Source organism: Botrytis fragariae (genome assembly GCF_013461495.1).
Source record: "Botrytis fragariae strain BVB16 chromosome Unknown tig00000001, whole genome shotgun sequence".
NCBI lineage: Eukaryota > Fungi > Ascomycota > Leotiomycetes > Helotiales > Sclerotiniaceae > Botrytis > Botrytis fragariae.
Genome location: NW_023500987.1, coordinates 2658384 through 2675526, shown reverse-complemented (window position 1 = coordinate 2675526; position 17143 = coordinate 2658384). Strand labels below are relative to the sequence as shown.

General features: G+C 45.0%; 5 protein-coding genes across 5 annotated transcripts; 4 read left to right on the top strand and 1 right to left on the bottom strand.

The window, feature by feature from the left end:
• Positions 1-70: 70 nt before the first annotated feature.
• Bfra_000818 (putative siderophore biosynthesis acetylase protein) lies at positions 71-1482 on the bottom strand (the record flags this gene model as incomplete). Its single annotated transcript, XM_037331262.1, has 2 exons — positions 71-454; positions 523-1482. 2 exons carry the CDS (start codon positions 1480-1482, stop codon positions 71-73), a joined length of 1344 nt encoding a protein of 447 aa, XP_037197595.1.
• A 106-nt stretch (positions 1483-1588) lies between these two features.
• Positions 1589-1917, top strand: Bfra_000817 (uncharacterized protein; the record flags this gene model as incomplete). The annotated part of the gene is made up of 2 exons (XM_037331261.1): positions 1589-1872; positions 1905-1917. 2 exons carry the CDS (start codon positions 1589-1591, stop codon positions 1915-1917), a joined length of 297 nt encoding a protein of 98 aa, XP_037197594.1.
• A 354-nt stretch (positions 1918-2271) lies between these two features.
• Bfra_000816 (putative enoyl- hydratase isomerase family protein) lies at positions 2272-3173 on the top strand (the record flags this gene model as incomplete). Its single annotated transcript, XM_037331260.1, has 2 exons — positions 2272-2500; positions 2584-3173. 2 exons carry the CDS (start codon positions 2272-2274, stop codon positions 3171-3173), a joined length of 819 nt encoding a protein of 272 aa, XP_037197593.1.
• Positions 3174-3997: 824 nt separating this feature from the next.
• On the top strand, positions 3998-10613 carry Bfra_000815 (putative nonribosomal peptide synthase protein; the record flags this gene model as incomplete). The annotated part of the gene is made up of 4 exons (XM_037331259.1): positions 3998-4073; positions 4141-4148; positions 4238-4717; positions 4770-10613. 4 exons carry the CDS (start codon positions 3998-4000, stop codon positions 10611-10613), a joined length of 6408 nt encoding a protein of 2135 aa, XP_037197592.1.
• Positions 10614-11821: 1208 nt separating this feature from the next.
• Positions 11822-15812, top strand: Bfra_000814 (putative abc multidrug transporter protein; the record flags this gene model as incomplete). The annotated part of the gene is made up of 2 exons (XM_037331258.1): positions 11822-12749; positions 12799-15812. The coding sequence occupies 2 exons, from the start codon at positions 11822-11824 to the stop codon at positions 15810-15812; spliced, it is 3942 nt and encodes a 1313-aa protein (XP_037197591.1).
• Positions 15813-17143: the final 1331 nt, after the last annotated feature.

Sequence of the window (17143 nt, the reverse complement as noted above, 5' to 3'; positions counted from 1 at the left end):
TTTTCACATCACCGACAACTAATATATACATATCATTCCCATCTCAATAGCACATCTTAGCCATTCAATCTTACAACTTCGGGGCATAAATCGAATTCCACGCTGCTCGATCTGCAGATTCCAATGGCTGTTTTCTTCCATCCCAGAACAGAGGACATAGCTGGAACCATTTCTCCCGGCTACAGATTGAATGGACTGATCGTTTGTGTCCCAGATCAACATACTTTCCAATGGTAAGACCTTGGGCATTCTCGTAAGACAAGATGGTACCACCTGTTGCTTTGGGCTCACCAACTGCATTCACAGTTCGTGGATCGTCGAGAAATACATAGTGGATACAGCTTGAATACCAGGCGTTAACACGCTGTGGGCCACGGAACGAAGCATCACCAACGAGAGAGTGGCGTCCGCGATCATAATCTCCAGCATTATAGTGAGCACCATAGTGATCCTCCTATGATAACATGTCAGTATGAATGGAATGACGTAGAAAACGGGTTATAGAAGGAGATGTCAACTTACTTTCGCCCAGTAGAGCTCAAAATAGGAGAATCGGGTATCGTTGAAGCGTCCAAATAGACACAGCACGTGAGGATCAAAGTTCAACTTGCGTAGATACTCACGATGCTGGTCCAATGTTCCAGTTTCGTTCCAGCCCTTAGCAACGCGAGGATCATTTTGCCACGTGTTGAAGGTCTTCAAATGCGCATCGTTTTGCCAATCAACCACTTCGAGAGAGAAATGCTCGTCCAATTCGGGAATATAGCGACTGTAGCAAATGGATCCTGGGTGTGGCTTAGGACGGCGTGTTGGGTGGTGAGTGTAAACGGCTTCTTCGGGAAATTTCATGGTGAGTTGGTAGTTCTCGGGCATGACTGGATATTGGGCTAGAGATCCTCGGACTGGCCCATCGGTACCATCTCCAATTACCCAGATAGGGCGAGGGCCAAGTGGTGAGGCAGCTCCTTGCCAGAATGCACCTCGGAGAATTAACAATTCTTCGGTGGGCGATGCGGTTTTTGCTGCGCTTGAGAAACGCCATGGTTTTGGGTGTTCAATTCCCAACCCAGTGGATAGCAACTCGCTTCGGATGACCTCCTTCTCGGCGCCACTCAAGGTCAATCGGAAATACTCTATTGTTGGATGGGCGAGATATATTGCGTGAACAACATTCCAGATTTGTCCCAATGTAGGAGCAACATTTCCTGTCCATTCGAACGTGGTTTGTGGGCTTCGACATGCTCTTCCCCAGGCGGTATTGTCAGATAGAGGGGGGCACTCATCTTCACGCCTGGTCACCAAATCAAGCCATGAAAGAGAATCGGAATGTAGTGGTTGAGGTAAAGACTTTCCAGATGTGGGTTGCTGACTATCCAATGTCAAAGTATGTTTAGCTGGTGTTGTTTCCGTGTTGGTATTTACTCGATATGTAGTCAAAAAAGGATGTGGTAATTTTACCAGAGGGTATTTGTGTGGTGCCATCCTCGCAAAGGTTATGATGTGAAATTTATCAAAAATGTAGAAACACGATACTGTCACGGCGGTTTATTGAGAGAGTTTGAACACAAATAAGACACTAAAAAATACAATGTCATCTATACGAGTACATACAGCTGTTTTATTTACATCGGCAATAATGATTTTCATCAAGGATAGTGTAACACCATTCATGAGGATTGGACCAAGGCAAATTCCTGACTTTTTGACTTCTACGAAATATCGGTCTAGCAAATTAGAGAAACGCTCTAGATTTGTTATGGATTTAATGCCGGGACAAGACAAACACAATGTCGCTGATCTACCTACCTTGGTATGTACCTCATACATACCCCACTTCCACACAAATAACAGGAGATACTCGGACCGAGCAGGGTAATTGCAACGCTACACATTACTTCGTGTAGTAACTATTACTAAGTTACAACTGCATCCATACCTTTCTCAAGCCGATGTTCCGATACCGCAAACTCACAATCGCGAGCCAATTCGATTGTGCTTCAAATGGAGTCTCAGTCTCAGGGATGTCGAAGCGAGATAAAGCTTTCTGGGAAAATATACTAAACAAGAAATTAAGAACGCACTATCCATACATACATTTACCTGCCTCGAGCCTGCTAGGTGGTAGATGATGGACGCACTGATCAATGAAATATTATAAAGTTACATGACGGGAAGCTCGTAGAATTAGTCGAAAATATTATCCTTTTCTACCTGTATGAGATTTTGCGTGGCTGGCAATAGTGACATACTATACATCGACCCACTGTTAACATGTCTCTCAGATCAAGATCCTTGAATTTCAAACATTTTAATGTCTCTTTTCCTCAAGAACGAATTGTGCAGGTCACATTGAATAGACCCGAGAAGCTCAATTGTATCGATCAAGCCACGAGTCGGGAAATCCAAAAAGTATGGGAGCTTTTTGATCAAGATGAAAGCCTATGGGTTGGAATCATCACCGGCGTGGGGAGAGCCTTTTGCACTGGAGCTGATTTACAAGGTTAGGGATATCCAATATTCAGTCATTATTCAGTATCGAATTATATTTTTGGCACGAAAACTAATCAAAACCGGCGAGAACAGAATGGAACGAGATGAATAGAGCAGGGGTTGTCAATGACATGTCTGCACCAGGTCTTGCAGGACTCCCACGTCGAAGTGGCAAAAAGCCTATCATTGCTGCAGTCAATGGCATATGCATGGGAGGGGGCTTCGAAATGATAACCAATTGCGATGTCGTAGTCGCTGCCTCCACGGCCGTCTTTTCTCTGCCCGAAGCGAAGCGTGGGATCGTCCCTGTAGCGGGGTGTCTACCGAGGCTAGTTCGCACCCTGGGTTTGCAACGCACCTCGGATCTGGTATTAACCGGTAGAAAAGTAAGTGCTCAGACTTTGAGTGATTGGGGACTTATCACTCGAGTGGCAGAGTCTGGTACGGATGTTGTTGATCTTGCTATTCAAGTTGCTCAAGATATGTGTAAGAACAGTCCCGATGCGTTGATCATTGGTCGTATGGGTATTAGATTGGGCTGGGAAGCTGGAAGTGTAGAGGAAACGGTGTCGACTTTGGCTGATGAATGGTATCCTCGTCTGGTTAAAAGTCCTAATTTTGCCGAAGGTATTCAAGCATATGTGGACAAACGACCACCGAAGTGGATAAACTCAAAGTTGTGAGACGGTGTGATGGCGATTCAGGATACTGTAGCGATATTTCAGAAAGGAAAACTGGTATAGATAGGCTCGAGACACGCAGACGAGACAGGTTCCTCCGATGCAACTGTCTATTTTCATGTGTTGAGAGAAAATTTTAAGTATGCAGTGGAGACAGCCAAGTAAAAGTGGAGAAATACATGTAATTATTATCTTATCAGATGACATGGATAAATATCTAATCAATCTATTAATTTATTTCGCTCAAAAATCTATACCAGAGCCGTACTAGCAGGGACGGCTAGAACAGTCGTAACCGTATTGCTAAGAGTCCCGCCCCCCGAGGTCATTGATGGTAATCTACTATCTTATCAGATGAGATTGAAAAAGATCTGATAATCTTTTGCACCCCATAACTCATCACAATCTGATAAACTAATAAACTAATAAAGTGTTATAGGAAAGAAGACCAGGTTCATCTTTTACGTCATCTGAAATCCAATTCGTGTACGGTGGGTTCTGATACTAGCTTGGCAGCTGATTTTTATCAGATCCGATGGCAATCATGGGATCAGCGGGGTGAAAATTTAATCCTGGGATATCCGCCAGTGGAAACAGTTAGGCTCGAGCTAATGGAGAAGTCCCATTATTTCATCTAGTCAAACAACAAGGATAAATGTTATATGTCTTATATTAACTCACTAACCAACAGCTTCATTAACTGTAGGCTAAAACGATGTCACTGTTCCCGGTCTGATCTTTTCAGTTGAGTCATGGTGATTGCGTGTTTGGCGAGCTTCTATGCTCAAAGTCGCACTATCATGCCGCACCCGCACACGTAACGCAATATGGATATTGATCCTGACCAGCACAAAGATAATAACAGAGATAGTGGCTTTGCTGCTTTACTCTCAAAGGAAGGAGGTATGCTATCATAACCTTTAATATCCGAATGCTCCGATTTCGAATCAAACATAATATCTCAATAAAGTGCAACCCGTGCAAAGCTTAACGGAATTGAACACACGGCTGAATTCCAGCTTTTCCCCTTCAAATCTCAGATCACCGCCAAAACCCCACGACCATAGGTTCTGGCTGCCGACAGGATGGGTTCTGTACATATTGATGATTTACAAAGTCAACATTCACCTGGAAATGGGTTTGTTGACTTATTACCTGGCCAGCCTGACAGCGAAGGCTTTAGAGCTTTCAACGTCAAGGGTCTTTCGTGTGATCAGGCCATCACTAGAACTGGCATGAGAGAAGAAATTTTACTTTTATCCTGGCTCATCGTGCTTTTAAAGACACAGGACGAAGGTAGCCAGATATCTTATGACTGGGCGTACAAAACTCGAGAGAATAGTTTCGAGTATGAGCCCGTGAAGGGGCGCCTTTCGCTAGGCGAAGTGATGAAGACATCGCAAGATAAAGTCCAGCAGGTTACTTCGGAAGTTTCACATCATATCACGAAAGTTGCATCAAGTCAAGATGCTGCCATTTCGAGTCCTGTATCGCTTCTAATGAGCACCAGCTCTTTATCCCAAACGTCTGAAGAAGCGATAGATGAAGTGAGCAAATAACCCGTTTATGTTGCCAAATCGCTAATGGTAGTGAGCAAAGGGTGTACTCCACCTCGAATTACGTTTCACGAACGATCTTCTCGAAATCCGACCCCTATGGCACACCGAAACCATACTAGAATTTACAGTCACACACTTCGTCGAGAGTCTAGTCGATACCATCAAATTGTGTATTTCAACTCCCGAAGCTTCGATCGAAGAATGTCTCCATCCAACGACACGTGACCTGAACGAAATTTGGCGGTGGAACTACCAACTACCTCCAACATACAGCTCTTGTATGCACGATATGATCTCTGAAAAAGCAAAAAAATTACCTGCTAAAGTGGCAATTGATTCCTGGGATGGCAGTTTAACATATGCACAGATCGATCAATATTCCACTTTCCTGGCGTGCTCTCTCAGAGAAATGGGTGTCAAGCTACATGACGTCTTGCCTGTGTGTTTTGAGAAATCGAGATGGACAATAGTAGCTGTACTCGCGGTGATGAAAGTTGGGGCAACTTTGTTGATGACTGACCCAACGCTTCCGCTTGCGCGCCTTCAAAATATGGCTGAACAAGTAAATGCAAAATTGATAGTGACTTCTCGCGCCCAGTACGATTTCTCAAAACTAATCGTTCCAAATGGAAAGGTTATGATAGTAGAAGAGAACACATTTACGAACTCTTCAGATTCGCCTGCTAGTCCACCGCTAGAGGCCGTGCCACCATCTGCTTTAATGTACATAATCTTTACTTCTGGCAGCACGGGTACGCCGAAAGGAGTCATGCTTTCACACGAGACTTATACAAGCAGTGCTGTTGCTCGAGCGAAAGCAGTTGGCTATACGGAGGAGTCGAGAGTTCTTGATTTCGCGGCTTACGCTTTCGATGTCAGCATTGACAGTATGCTACTGACTCTTGGAAATGGCGGATGTCTTTGTATTCCATCAGATGAAGATCGACTGAACGACATAAACGGAGTGATGCGGAAAATGCAGGTCAATTACGCAGGCTTAACCCCTTCAGTTGCTCGAATTTTGGACACGGATATCATAAAATCGCTCCACGCCTTGGGTCTTGGAGGAGAGGCATCATCAGTGAGAGATGTCAATACTTGGGGTCAATATACGAGAATTGTAATAGGCTATGGCCCTTGCGAGTGTACCATCGGATGCACAATAAACAGCGACACAGCTACCGGTAGAAATTATGTTTCTATTGGAGAAGGAAATGGGGCTGCTATCTGGATTACTCATCCTGACAACCACGAACAGCTAATGCCTGTGGGTGCTGTCGGCGAATTACTTATCGAGGGACCTATCGTAGGGCAAGGCTATTTGAACGATCCCGCGAAAACTGCTGCATCTTTCATCGAGAACCCATCATGGCTTGCTGCAGGTCATAGTGGGTATGCTGGTCGTCAAGGGCGTCTATACAAATCGGGAGATCTTGGAAAATATGATCCCGACGGCTCTGGAGGTATTCTTTTCGTTGGGAGGAAAGACACACAAGTCAAGTTGCGCGGACAGCGTGTTGAGCTTGGTGAGATTGAAAGTCAGCTGATGGCTAGACTACCATCGGAGATCAGCGCAATTGCTGAGGTGATTACACCCCAGGGACTTGGAGGACAACCCACATTGGTCGCTTTCATTGGACCACAACAAAAGAAGGGACAGGAGGGTACTGAAATAACGTCAATTCAGCCTTCCGAAGAGCTAAGTCAAGCGCTCTCGAAAGCCACGTCAGAATTAACCAAGGTTTTGCCGCGATATATGATACCAACCGCATGTATACCAGTCAATTACATTCCCGTTCTGATCTCAAGCAAGATTGACCGTAAACGACTGAGGCTATTTGGTACCACAGTGGATTTGCGGGACGTGAATGAAGAAACAACCAAAGCCAGTACTCGAGATTTAACTGATCTTGAGAAGCGTTTGCGTCAGGCCTGGGGTCATATATTAAAGCTCGATGCAGAATCTATTCGAATCGATGACAACTTCTTTGCACTGGGTGGAGACTCTTTGGCGGCAATGAAACTCGTTACTGTCTGTAGGGAGGATGGGCTGGATCTTAGCGTCATAAACACTTTCGGCCACCCCACACTCTCAGCTATGGCCGAAGTCGTGCATGTTTCTAGCTCAGAAGCAGAGACGGAAATTCCAGCATTTTCAATGATTTCTCAATCAGCAGAAAGTGCTTGTCTTGAGGCATCACAGGTCTGTGGGTCCGATCAGGCAGCCATTGAGAACATTTACCCATGTACACCCACGCAAGAGTCATTATTCACATTTGCGCTTAAATCAACTGAAGTATACGTCGCTCAAAGAGTTACATGTATTCCATCCCATATTGACCTCGATGTCTGGAAAAAAGCATGGGAGAATGCTGTTGCGGCCATCCCTATTCTTCGTACTCGCGTAGCCCAGCTCCAAGAACCTGGCCTTCAGCAAGTAATACTCAAGGAAGGGATATCCTGGAGAAGTTCAAGCAACCTAGAACAATATCTTGAGTGTGATCGAAACGAGAGAATGGACCTGGGACACAGCTTAGCCCGATATGCTATTGTCAATCAACCAGACGATGACAACCGATATATGGTTTGGACTATTCATCATGTAGTGTATGATGGATGGTCAGAGCCGTTGTTGTTGAAAGCAGTCAGCAATGCCTTGCAGGGTCAAAATATCGAAGTTCAAGCATATATGAGTGACTTTGTCAAATATGTGCGTGATACAGATGAAGTTGCCATGCAAGAATTCTGGCGAAATGAATTAGATGACGCTGTTGGACCTCAATTTCCACGATTGCCATCTAGAGATTACTTGCCAACTCCAGATGCGAATCTCGAGATCAACATAAGCCTCGACCGCAGCACTAAATCCCCCTTTACAATGGCAACATTAATTCGTGGTGCGTGGGCGCTTGTTGCATCACAGTATACCGGAAGCAACGATGTGGTATTTGGTGAGACTCTCGCAGGTCGGGACATCTCATTGAAGGGTGTCGAAAGTATTGTTGGCCCATTGATCGCAACAGTGCCTGTCCGCATAAATGTCAGCCGATCAAGCTCCATTGAGGCTTATTTGCAGAGTGTACAACAAAGTATGTTGGCCCGCATACCATATCAGCATATGGGTATGCAAAACATTCGAAAAGTCAGCCAGGATGCTCAACATGCATGCGAGGCTGGCACAGGGTTAGTCATCAATTCAGAGCCGGAGTATGTGGGAAGTGACCTCGGATTTAAGTCAGGAGATGTAGAGCGCGAATCTCTCCATTTCAACCCTTATCCGCTGATGCTGGCCTGTGGAATTCGTAAAACCGGGTTCAGAATCTGCGCAAATTTCGATAGCAGCCTGATTGAGGTTACCCAAATGGAACGAATGCTTGCACAATTGAAGATGGCTTGTTCGCAATTGACCAAGGATCTATCCAGGAGAATCGATGAGGTATCATGTCTGCCAGAGGTGGAATTGAATCAAATCTGGCAGTGGAACCAAACTCCTCCATTGTCCTTGGGCAAATCTTCGAAGAGGATCCGAGCAGACGCAAGTATCAAGCAAGGGTCGACTTACCCCCCAGCGGTCGTCTCTTGGGTGTGTGATCCTCGAAACCCATCTCTACTTTCACCTATAGGCTGTATTGGAGAGCTGTGGCTTGAAGGACCTTTTTCTTCGGACGAAACTGTTGAATCTCCAGATTGGCTCGTAGCCGGAAGCTCTACATGCGGTGGTCGCACTGGTAGAGTACAACCCACAGGCGATATGGTCCGTTTACTAGAGGACAAAAGCTTAGTATTTGTTGGCCGAAAAGAAAATGTCATGCCAGTTCAAGGACACGCAGTGGACATCACAGAACTCGAAGCCCACTTCGCCAAATACCTCCCACAAGCCGTACGCGCCGCCGCTGCCGTGTATCAACCATCGTCAGATGACTCTCAACAAACCTCAAAGCGAGAGCTACTGGTCTTCGTAGAACAACAGCTATCTGACGAGGGAGATGTCGAAGTTACATCAGCCGAGTACGACCTAGTTTGCAACGCACCAGATTCACAAAGTTTCCAGGCCACTATTTGTACCAAGATCTCCTTGAGTCTTGCTCTAGCACTCAAAAAGCTCGATAAATTCATCCAAGACTCTCTTCCTTCATACATGATGCCCTTTGCGTATATCATAGTTGACAAAATGCCAAAGGAAAAGAAAACTGTGGATCACAATTTATTAAATCTGCTAGCTTCGAACATTCCTCGATCTGTGCTCTCCGACCTTCGCCAAGGATTCAAAGAGGTCTGGTCAAAGAATTCAGCAAAGCAAAACTTATCACATTCGGAGAGTATTCTCCAGGCTGCATGGGCGAATGTACTTGGAATTCCTTCGGAGAAGATTGATGTCGATGACAACTTTTTTCGCCTTGGAGGTGACTCTGTTATGGCGATGAAACTAGTGTCAGGTCTTCGTATGCAAGGCCATGGCCTAACAGTGGCTGACATCTTCCAGCATATGCGTCTTGGTGATGCTGCTAAAGTACTAAAGGTAGACCGTGCATCAGCTAATAAGGTTCAGCCTTACAAACCATTCTCAACATTGAGCAATCCAGACATTAAGATATTCTTATCCGAAGTCGTCCGACCAAAGCTTGCAGATCAGAATTGGACCATTCAAGATATGTCTCCAGTAACTGACTCCCAAGCACTTGACATCAGAGGAACTATTCAATCATTGCGCACTTCCATACAATATACTATGTTGTACTTCGACGAAAACATTGATCGCCTGCGACTATTCCGTGCCTGCAAAGCGCTTATTCGAACTCATGCGATTCTACGCACTGTTTTCATTGAACACGAATCAAACTTTTTCCAAGTAGTTATTGATGAGTTAGATAACCCTGAAATTAGTACGCTACGCGCCGAAAACATTGAGCAATGCGCCGCCGAGCTTTGCACAAGGGACATTGAATCAGGCTTCCATCTAGGATCCTCCTTTCTTAGATTACTACACGCCGAAGACAACAATGGTAAAGAGTGTCTCATTATAGGCTTGTCTCACGCTCTGTACGATGGTGTTTCCCTGCCCATGCTACTTCGAGATTTGGAAGTTCTCTATAAAGGAGAAAAAGCTGTTGATTTTGAGCCTTTCTCGACATACATGGCACGAATTTGTGATAGGACTATACAAACAACCGCCATCGACTACTGGCGCAATCTTCTAAATGGCTCATCATTATCCGTTTTGAATGGAAAGTCTACGGAAACTACAGATAAAGCAATCTTCCAAACAAGATCAGTCGATATATCCCGACGTCCAGAAGAGATCACCACGGCAAATTTGCTTACTGCAGCATGGGCACTTGTTTTAGCACGTCGTCTTCAGAAGCCAGATGTGACATTTGGTAGCATTACTTCAGGGCGGAACATTGACCTGGCCGGCGCGGAGAATGTCGTAGGCCCATGTTATCAATTCACACCAACTCGCGTTTCGTTCGAGTCAGAGTGGACAGCTATGGATCTCTTGAGATTTGTCCAAAAGCAAAGTGCCGAGTCCGCAGCCCATGACTTCCTTGGTTTTGATAAGATCTCTAAGCACTGCACTCAATGGTCGTCGGACTCAGAGGCACAATTCTTCGACTCCATTGTTCATCATCAGGATTGGGATGATTTCGATACCATGCCATTTGCTGGTAGAGAATGCAAAGTGGATATCTTAAATCCACATGGAGACGCGGCGACTCCTGTCAAGGCTGTGACTTTCGTCAAAGATGGGCAAATGCATGTTGGTGTAGTTGGAAGTGAAAAGGATACTGTGTTTGTGGATGCAGCTCTCAATGAGCTAGCTGCTGCTATTCAAGAGTTGGCTAATAGCCGATCAGAGCTGTTACTCGATGGTCAAATGTTTTAGTTTTTGAGTTAGTCGTAATAGCTTACATTACTCGAAAATATTAGACGGATATATGATTTTGTACATAGGAATTTAATTTATGAGATATATGAGAAGCGAGTCCATCGTCTAATAGTATTGTTTTGAATATATATCATTTCAGAGTCATCTGTACTCATTAGAAAAAACGATCAGCCTGGAGTATCGGACTTCGAGACAAAAGTTTCGGACTAGAGATCTTGACCTTGGTATGTTTAAGTTGTGCTACAACTACATGGAACGAACATTTTCAAACACCACATCTTAATGGTGTATATGACGTAATTTGTACGAGACTGTTATACAAGACTCTCATTTCGACACTGCAACGTACGCGTGTTCGGACACGGTGAACAGCAAGTTAGCCACTCGATCAATCTAAATTTCTCCATCCAAATACCAACTTTACAAGCAAGGATTCCTAGAAGATGTATTTATCCATAGTTTTCGGTTCGGACGCTGTTCGGGAACGAGACGCTTGCGCATCACCTCATTATTCACATGTAATAGCAGCACCTTTCAATTTTTACAGTGTATAACGAATAAACGTAAGTCTATGGGTCTTGAGTGGAGCGTTATGTATTCCCCTGTACTACCTGCTATACTTGGTGAATAGTCCGTACGTAACCTTACTAGGGAGTTGCACGACTAGTGACTAACCTTAACACAGCTAACTCGGCTGCGGACTCCTTGTTAGTGATAAATCAAGTGGAGCTGTCCTAATTGCTAGTTGGTTGACCCACCTTCCTAACCATTATCTAATCTGATGATCCGATGATCTGATAAAAAAAATTCAACATTTTTGGCTAGTATGGATACTTAGAATTAACATCTAAATTTTCAAAACCCATTCGAGCCACCGCAGAATTGCCAAGGAAGAGGGAATGCACCTGGATCTGTTCTCCAGTGCCTCCCCTGGTCCGACCCCTGTAAAAATGAAAAGAAAATGAGAACTAATGGGTGAAAAAGTTTGAATATTAATGTTGCCGGTACAAGTATAGGTATAGGTGGCATTTCAAGCTTGCAATAATGACTCAATTTGTGTGGAGTGATGTCGGGCTAAATTTAATAGCGGAATTGTCATGCACCTTAATATCTTTCCGTGTCCAACGATAAGATAAGACAAGCTCTATAATAGGCAGTCCAAGGTTGAAAGACTTTCCTTCCGACCTCAAGCAAAGTACTTTACTATGGCCGAGAAAATTACGGCCTTCCCTCGCCTACTTTTGGCAGGCAGTCCTTCTGCCGCTGATAAAGGCACACTATTGCTGGGTGTGATATGTTCCATCGCAGCTGGTGTTCCCTTCCCACTGATTGGAGTTCTCTTTGGTCAACTACTCGACGATTTCAATGCAGCTACGTGTAGTGAATCTTCAAGCTCCTCCTCTTCGGACGAAGATCAAAGTGAAATCAACAGCAAGATTCTGATCATCGTATATCTGGCCATTGCTCAGTTCGTGCTCATCTATCTGCATCTCTCATGCTGGAGTCTTCACGGCGCGCGATTGGCCCAAAGACTGCGCGAACGTTATCTGCAGAATTTGCTTCGACAGGAACCTTCATACTTCGACAACTTACCTCCCGGAGAAGTCGCCTCACGATTGAACAGCGATGTTCAGACTATTCGCTCGGGCACTTCGGAGAAAGTGGGCATAGTCCTCTCCAGTCTCTCGTTCTTCGTCACTGCTTATATTGTAGCCTTTATCAAGGACTGGGAGCTTGCAGCAATGTTACTGTCGCTGATTCCGGCCTATTTCCTGATGTCATTCATTGGAACTTATTATATCGAGAAATACTCTGGGCTTATGTCGGACCATGCAGCTACTGCCGCGTCGATTGCTTCGGAAGCTCTTTCTAACATCGTTGTGGTGCAAGCTTTCGGTGGTAATACTCGGTTGGAGAAAAAATTCTCTACTGCTCTCAAAGCTTCGAGAACTGAAGGTTTGAAGAAGGCAACCGCGATCGGTATACAATCTGGATTCTTGTATTTCATTGCTTATTCTGCGAACGGACTGGCATTCTGGCAAGGAAGTAAAAGCATCGCGGATTCTGTGCGCAACAACACTGCAGGTGTCACCGTAGGCGCTACGTTTACCGTCATTTTTATCCTGGTTGAAGGTAAGTTGGACTCGAATCTCACTGCAGGGTCACACTAACACGATAATAGCTACCTTGCTTTTGAGTCAAGTCGCACCCTTTCTCCATCTTTTTATTGCAGCTATCGCCTCGTACAAGAAGCTACGTTCAGATATAGATCGACAACCACTCATCGATGGCACAACCGATTCGGGTCTTCGACTTCCACAGGCAGGCGGTTTCGAGTTCAAGGATGTTTCTTTCACCTATCCTTCTAGGCCCGAGATTACAGTTCTAAATAATATCACTCTATCTATCCCTGCCAATAAGAATACGGCCATTGTCGGTCTTTCGGGAAGTGGAAAATCGACTATCGCGGGTTTGGTCACGAGATTGTACGATCCTACACATGGAAAGATTCTTTTTGACGGCCACGATATTCGTGAGTGTAATACTCGTGACTTGAGAGGTTTCCTCAGTTTGGTACAACAAGAGCCATCACTCCTTGACCGCTCTCTCTTGGAAAATATCGCACATGGTTTGATCAACTCTAGCAATCCCAATCATGCGCATTTGAAGTCAGCACTCAATAGTTCTGAGCTTTCAGATCTAGCAAGCGAAGTCCGGGAGGGTAAGGATCTCATGGCTACTGTCGCATCAAGGTCTCCGGAAATAATCGAAATTGTCAACTTGGTTCGTAAAGCCGCAGAGCTTGCAGATGCAGACTCTTTCATTACTGCCTTGCAACACGGATATGGAACAACTGTGGGCTCCAGTGGACGACTGATCAGTGGTGGTCAGAAGCAAAGAGTAGCCCTTGCAAGAGCTCTCGTTAAGGATCCCGCTGTGCTTATTTTGGATGAGGCAACGGCATCTTTGGATTCAAGAAGCGAACAGCGTATTCAACAAGCTATCAACAAGATTGCAAGTGGCAGAACTATGATCACCATTGCTCATCGTCTTTCAACAATCACTACTGCGGATAATATCATCGTCATGCACAAAGGTGTCATCGTGGAGCAGGGAAATCATTCAGAATTGATGGCTAAGAACGGTGCATATGCCGACCTCGTCAAATTACAAGGCCTTGGATCAACATCTGGTAAAAATGAAAGAGCTAGCATAGACAGCGTTAGCAAATCTGTAGCCACTACATCTACTGCCGTGGATATTGAAAAGAGCAGCGTCATAAGCGCCCCTATTGGTGACGGAGAAGAACCCGAGCTCTCGGCCAAAAAGGAAACAGTTGGCGATATACCAGAAGAAGACCAAGAGCCTGAAACTCCCAAAAAGTCTATATGGGCTCTCATGAAGGGTTATGCACCAGCATTACGACCGCATTTCCTTACGATTTTCATCGCCCTTGTTGCCTCTATTGTCGTTGGTGGAGCTTTCTCTGGCGAAGCTGTAATTTTCGGAAACACCGTCGGAAGTTTGAACCCGTGTAAGAGTGCAAGCTACATTGACGCTCATGGAAACTTTTACGGACTTCTATTCTTCATCCTTGCGATTATTGAGTTTTTCGGAAATTTGGTCAGTTGGGCAGGATTCGGCTGGATCTCCGAGAAAATTGTTTTCAACGTGCGGGTCTTGTCATTCAGATCGTTGTTCGAACAAGATCTCCAATGGCATCAATCCGAAGGTCGCACACCAGCCGTACTTCTCTCATATATTACCAGAGATGGTAATGCTTTGGCTGGACTGAGCGGCTCCGTTATTGGCACATTATTCTCCATTACCGTCAATCTTATCGCCGCCATCGTTTTGACCCACATCATCGCTTGGAAAATAGCATTGGTCTGTTTGGCTTTGGTACCACTTCTCCTTGGAGCTGGTCTCATGGAACTTAGAGTCCTTGGCCAATTCGAAGACCGACACGAAAATGCATACACCCAATCTGTTGATATCGGTGTAGAAGCCATCACCTCAATCAAGATCATTGCATCTCTCTCCCTTGAGGCAGAGACATTGGCTACCTACCGAAGATCTTTGAAGGGGCCTCGCACCGAGACTTTCAAAGTTAGTGTTCTAGCCAGTCTCTGGCAGGCAACTACCTACTTCCTTGGAAACCTTGTCAATGCACTGGCATATTGGTGGGGTGCCAAACAAATTTTAGCAGGAACGTATACACAAACTCAATTCTTAATTGTAGTCTTCTCTCTTCTTGTGAGCGCACTACTCTGGAGTCAAATGTTCGCCCTTGCACCCGAACTTTCTAACGCTCGAGCCGCTATGGCAAGAATCTTGAGTCTCATCGAAATAGGGTCAGACAAGATGCGCGGAAACGTGGAGGATCTTCCTTCCAAAGACATTGAAGCCATGGCCGAAACAAAATCGCCCGCTCCATCGTCCAATCAAGGAGCTTCCAGCGTTCAGCTCCGTGATGTCCATTTTTCATACCCTGCCAGACCAGATATGCAAGTTTTGAACGGCTTGAACATCGATATTCAACCTGGAAAGTTCTGTGCCCTTGTCGGACCATCTGGCGCTGGTAAATCGACAATTATCTCATTGGTCGAACGATTGTACACACCACAATCTGGATCCATTATTATTGACGGCGTCGATGTAACCAAACACCGAGACGTTGCCTTCCGAGATTCCATTTCCTTGGTACCTCAAGAAAGTGTACTCTTCGAAGGAACGGTCGAGTTTAACATTGGATTCGGAGCCAGACCTGGTCACGAAGTCACCATGGACGAGATCATCGCCGCGTGTAAACTTGCCAATATCCACGATACCATCGCAGCCCTACCAGATGGGTATCAAACGCTCTGCGGAACAAACGGAAATCAATTCTCAGGAGGACAGAAACAGAGATTATCCATCGCTCGTGCGCTTGTTCGAAAACCTAAATTGTTGATTCTCGACGAATCTACTAGCGCTTTAGATGCCGAGTCGGAAAAGCTCTTGCAAGATGGATTGGAGAAGGCTGCGAGAGGAATCACAGTTATCGCTATTGCTCATCGTTTACGTACGATTAGAAAAGCGGATGTCATTTTCTTGGTGGATGCAGGAAGATGTACGGATCAGGGATCGCATGAAGAGTTGTTGGAGAGATCGGAAAGTTATAGGGCGAATGTCATGCATCAAACAGTAGTATAGAAAAAATGTTTCTGGGGGCGTAGAACTCGTATATATCCTGGGTATTCTTTTAACCATCTATAGAATTTAATAATATCAGACTCAAGTTGGTGTCCATTTTGGTTTTTCTTTTGACTATTTACAGTACCCAGCCGCTGGTCGACGGAACCTAAAACCCCTGCGACTTCCCGTCATCACCGCAGCGTTCATCGCAGAAACTGCATCAACCCGATACAGACTCAATAAACATTTATGTATAAATAGAGTACGCGTTTGAGAATGATACTTAAGCAACTCGTCAACAGTTTCAAAACATATTTCTGTATAGGGTAGCTTGGGCTAGACTAGGTCACACAAGAGCCCGTCGTGATATTAGTCTGGCCTGCATATGTCGTGAAAGAAAGCAATGAGTTTATAACGGATAACGCGCTTTAATGCAATTTGCCAAGACCTACTCACTCATTAGGGTATCGAATTGATTGCATATACTCTATTTATTTCCTCAGGTGAGTGTGAAGATTACAACGCAACAATGAACAAGTGGTAGTCTGTATGAATTACTGCCAATCGGAATACGCCCAAAGCAGGGGCTTGAACATGCTGAACAAGATCAGATGACAATGCGGAATGTGTATCCTGCAATTGTCTCGGTTTGGAAAGCGGCTGTAAGCCTGATACGACTGTATCTTTGCCCTGGATCGGTTCGGCATGTAAGCCTGAGACGGGACTACAGTACATTGTTTTTTCAATCTCTTCATCCACAAATGAGTGTTCAAGGTCTTAGGGCTGAAACGCGAAGCCAGAAGGAAGTAAAAATATGTGATACCATTAAGGTAGATAGGTCACGCGATGCGCCAGAAAAGAAGTAATCGAGGTTGTATCGCAAGGTGTATGCTCAAGGTACAGTGCACAAATCTGTGGCGAGGCTTAAGCCCACCATTCGGGCTAGATCCTACAAAGTTCATAGAAAGATGAATTATGTACCACGCGAGGCTGGCCGTTGACATGTTGATATGCAGCGCGGCTCAAAATTCTCTCATAAACAACGCAGAAAAATGGGTGAGACTTGACGAAAAGAAATAAGAGACTTCGATACACCACATCACTAAAAATGGCTCACGCAGCACAGTATGATAAGGCGAGGTCTCGAGTACCTCTCCTGCCATACCAACAACCGAGATATCGAGAATATCTACCTTGCCTTGCCCGAGTTCTCGGATCTTGAGTAACTAGATCCGAAGTCCTACTCCGGGATTGTGGGACAATCGGGAACTTTCAGCGGAAATATATCACACGTGATGAGTACAAGACTTCGATGCATGAAGACGAACTACTTGTCATGTACCTTAGTA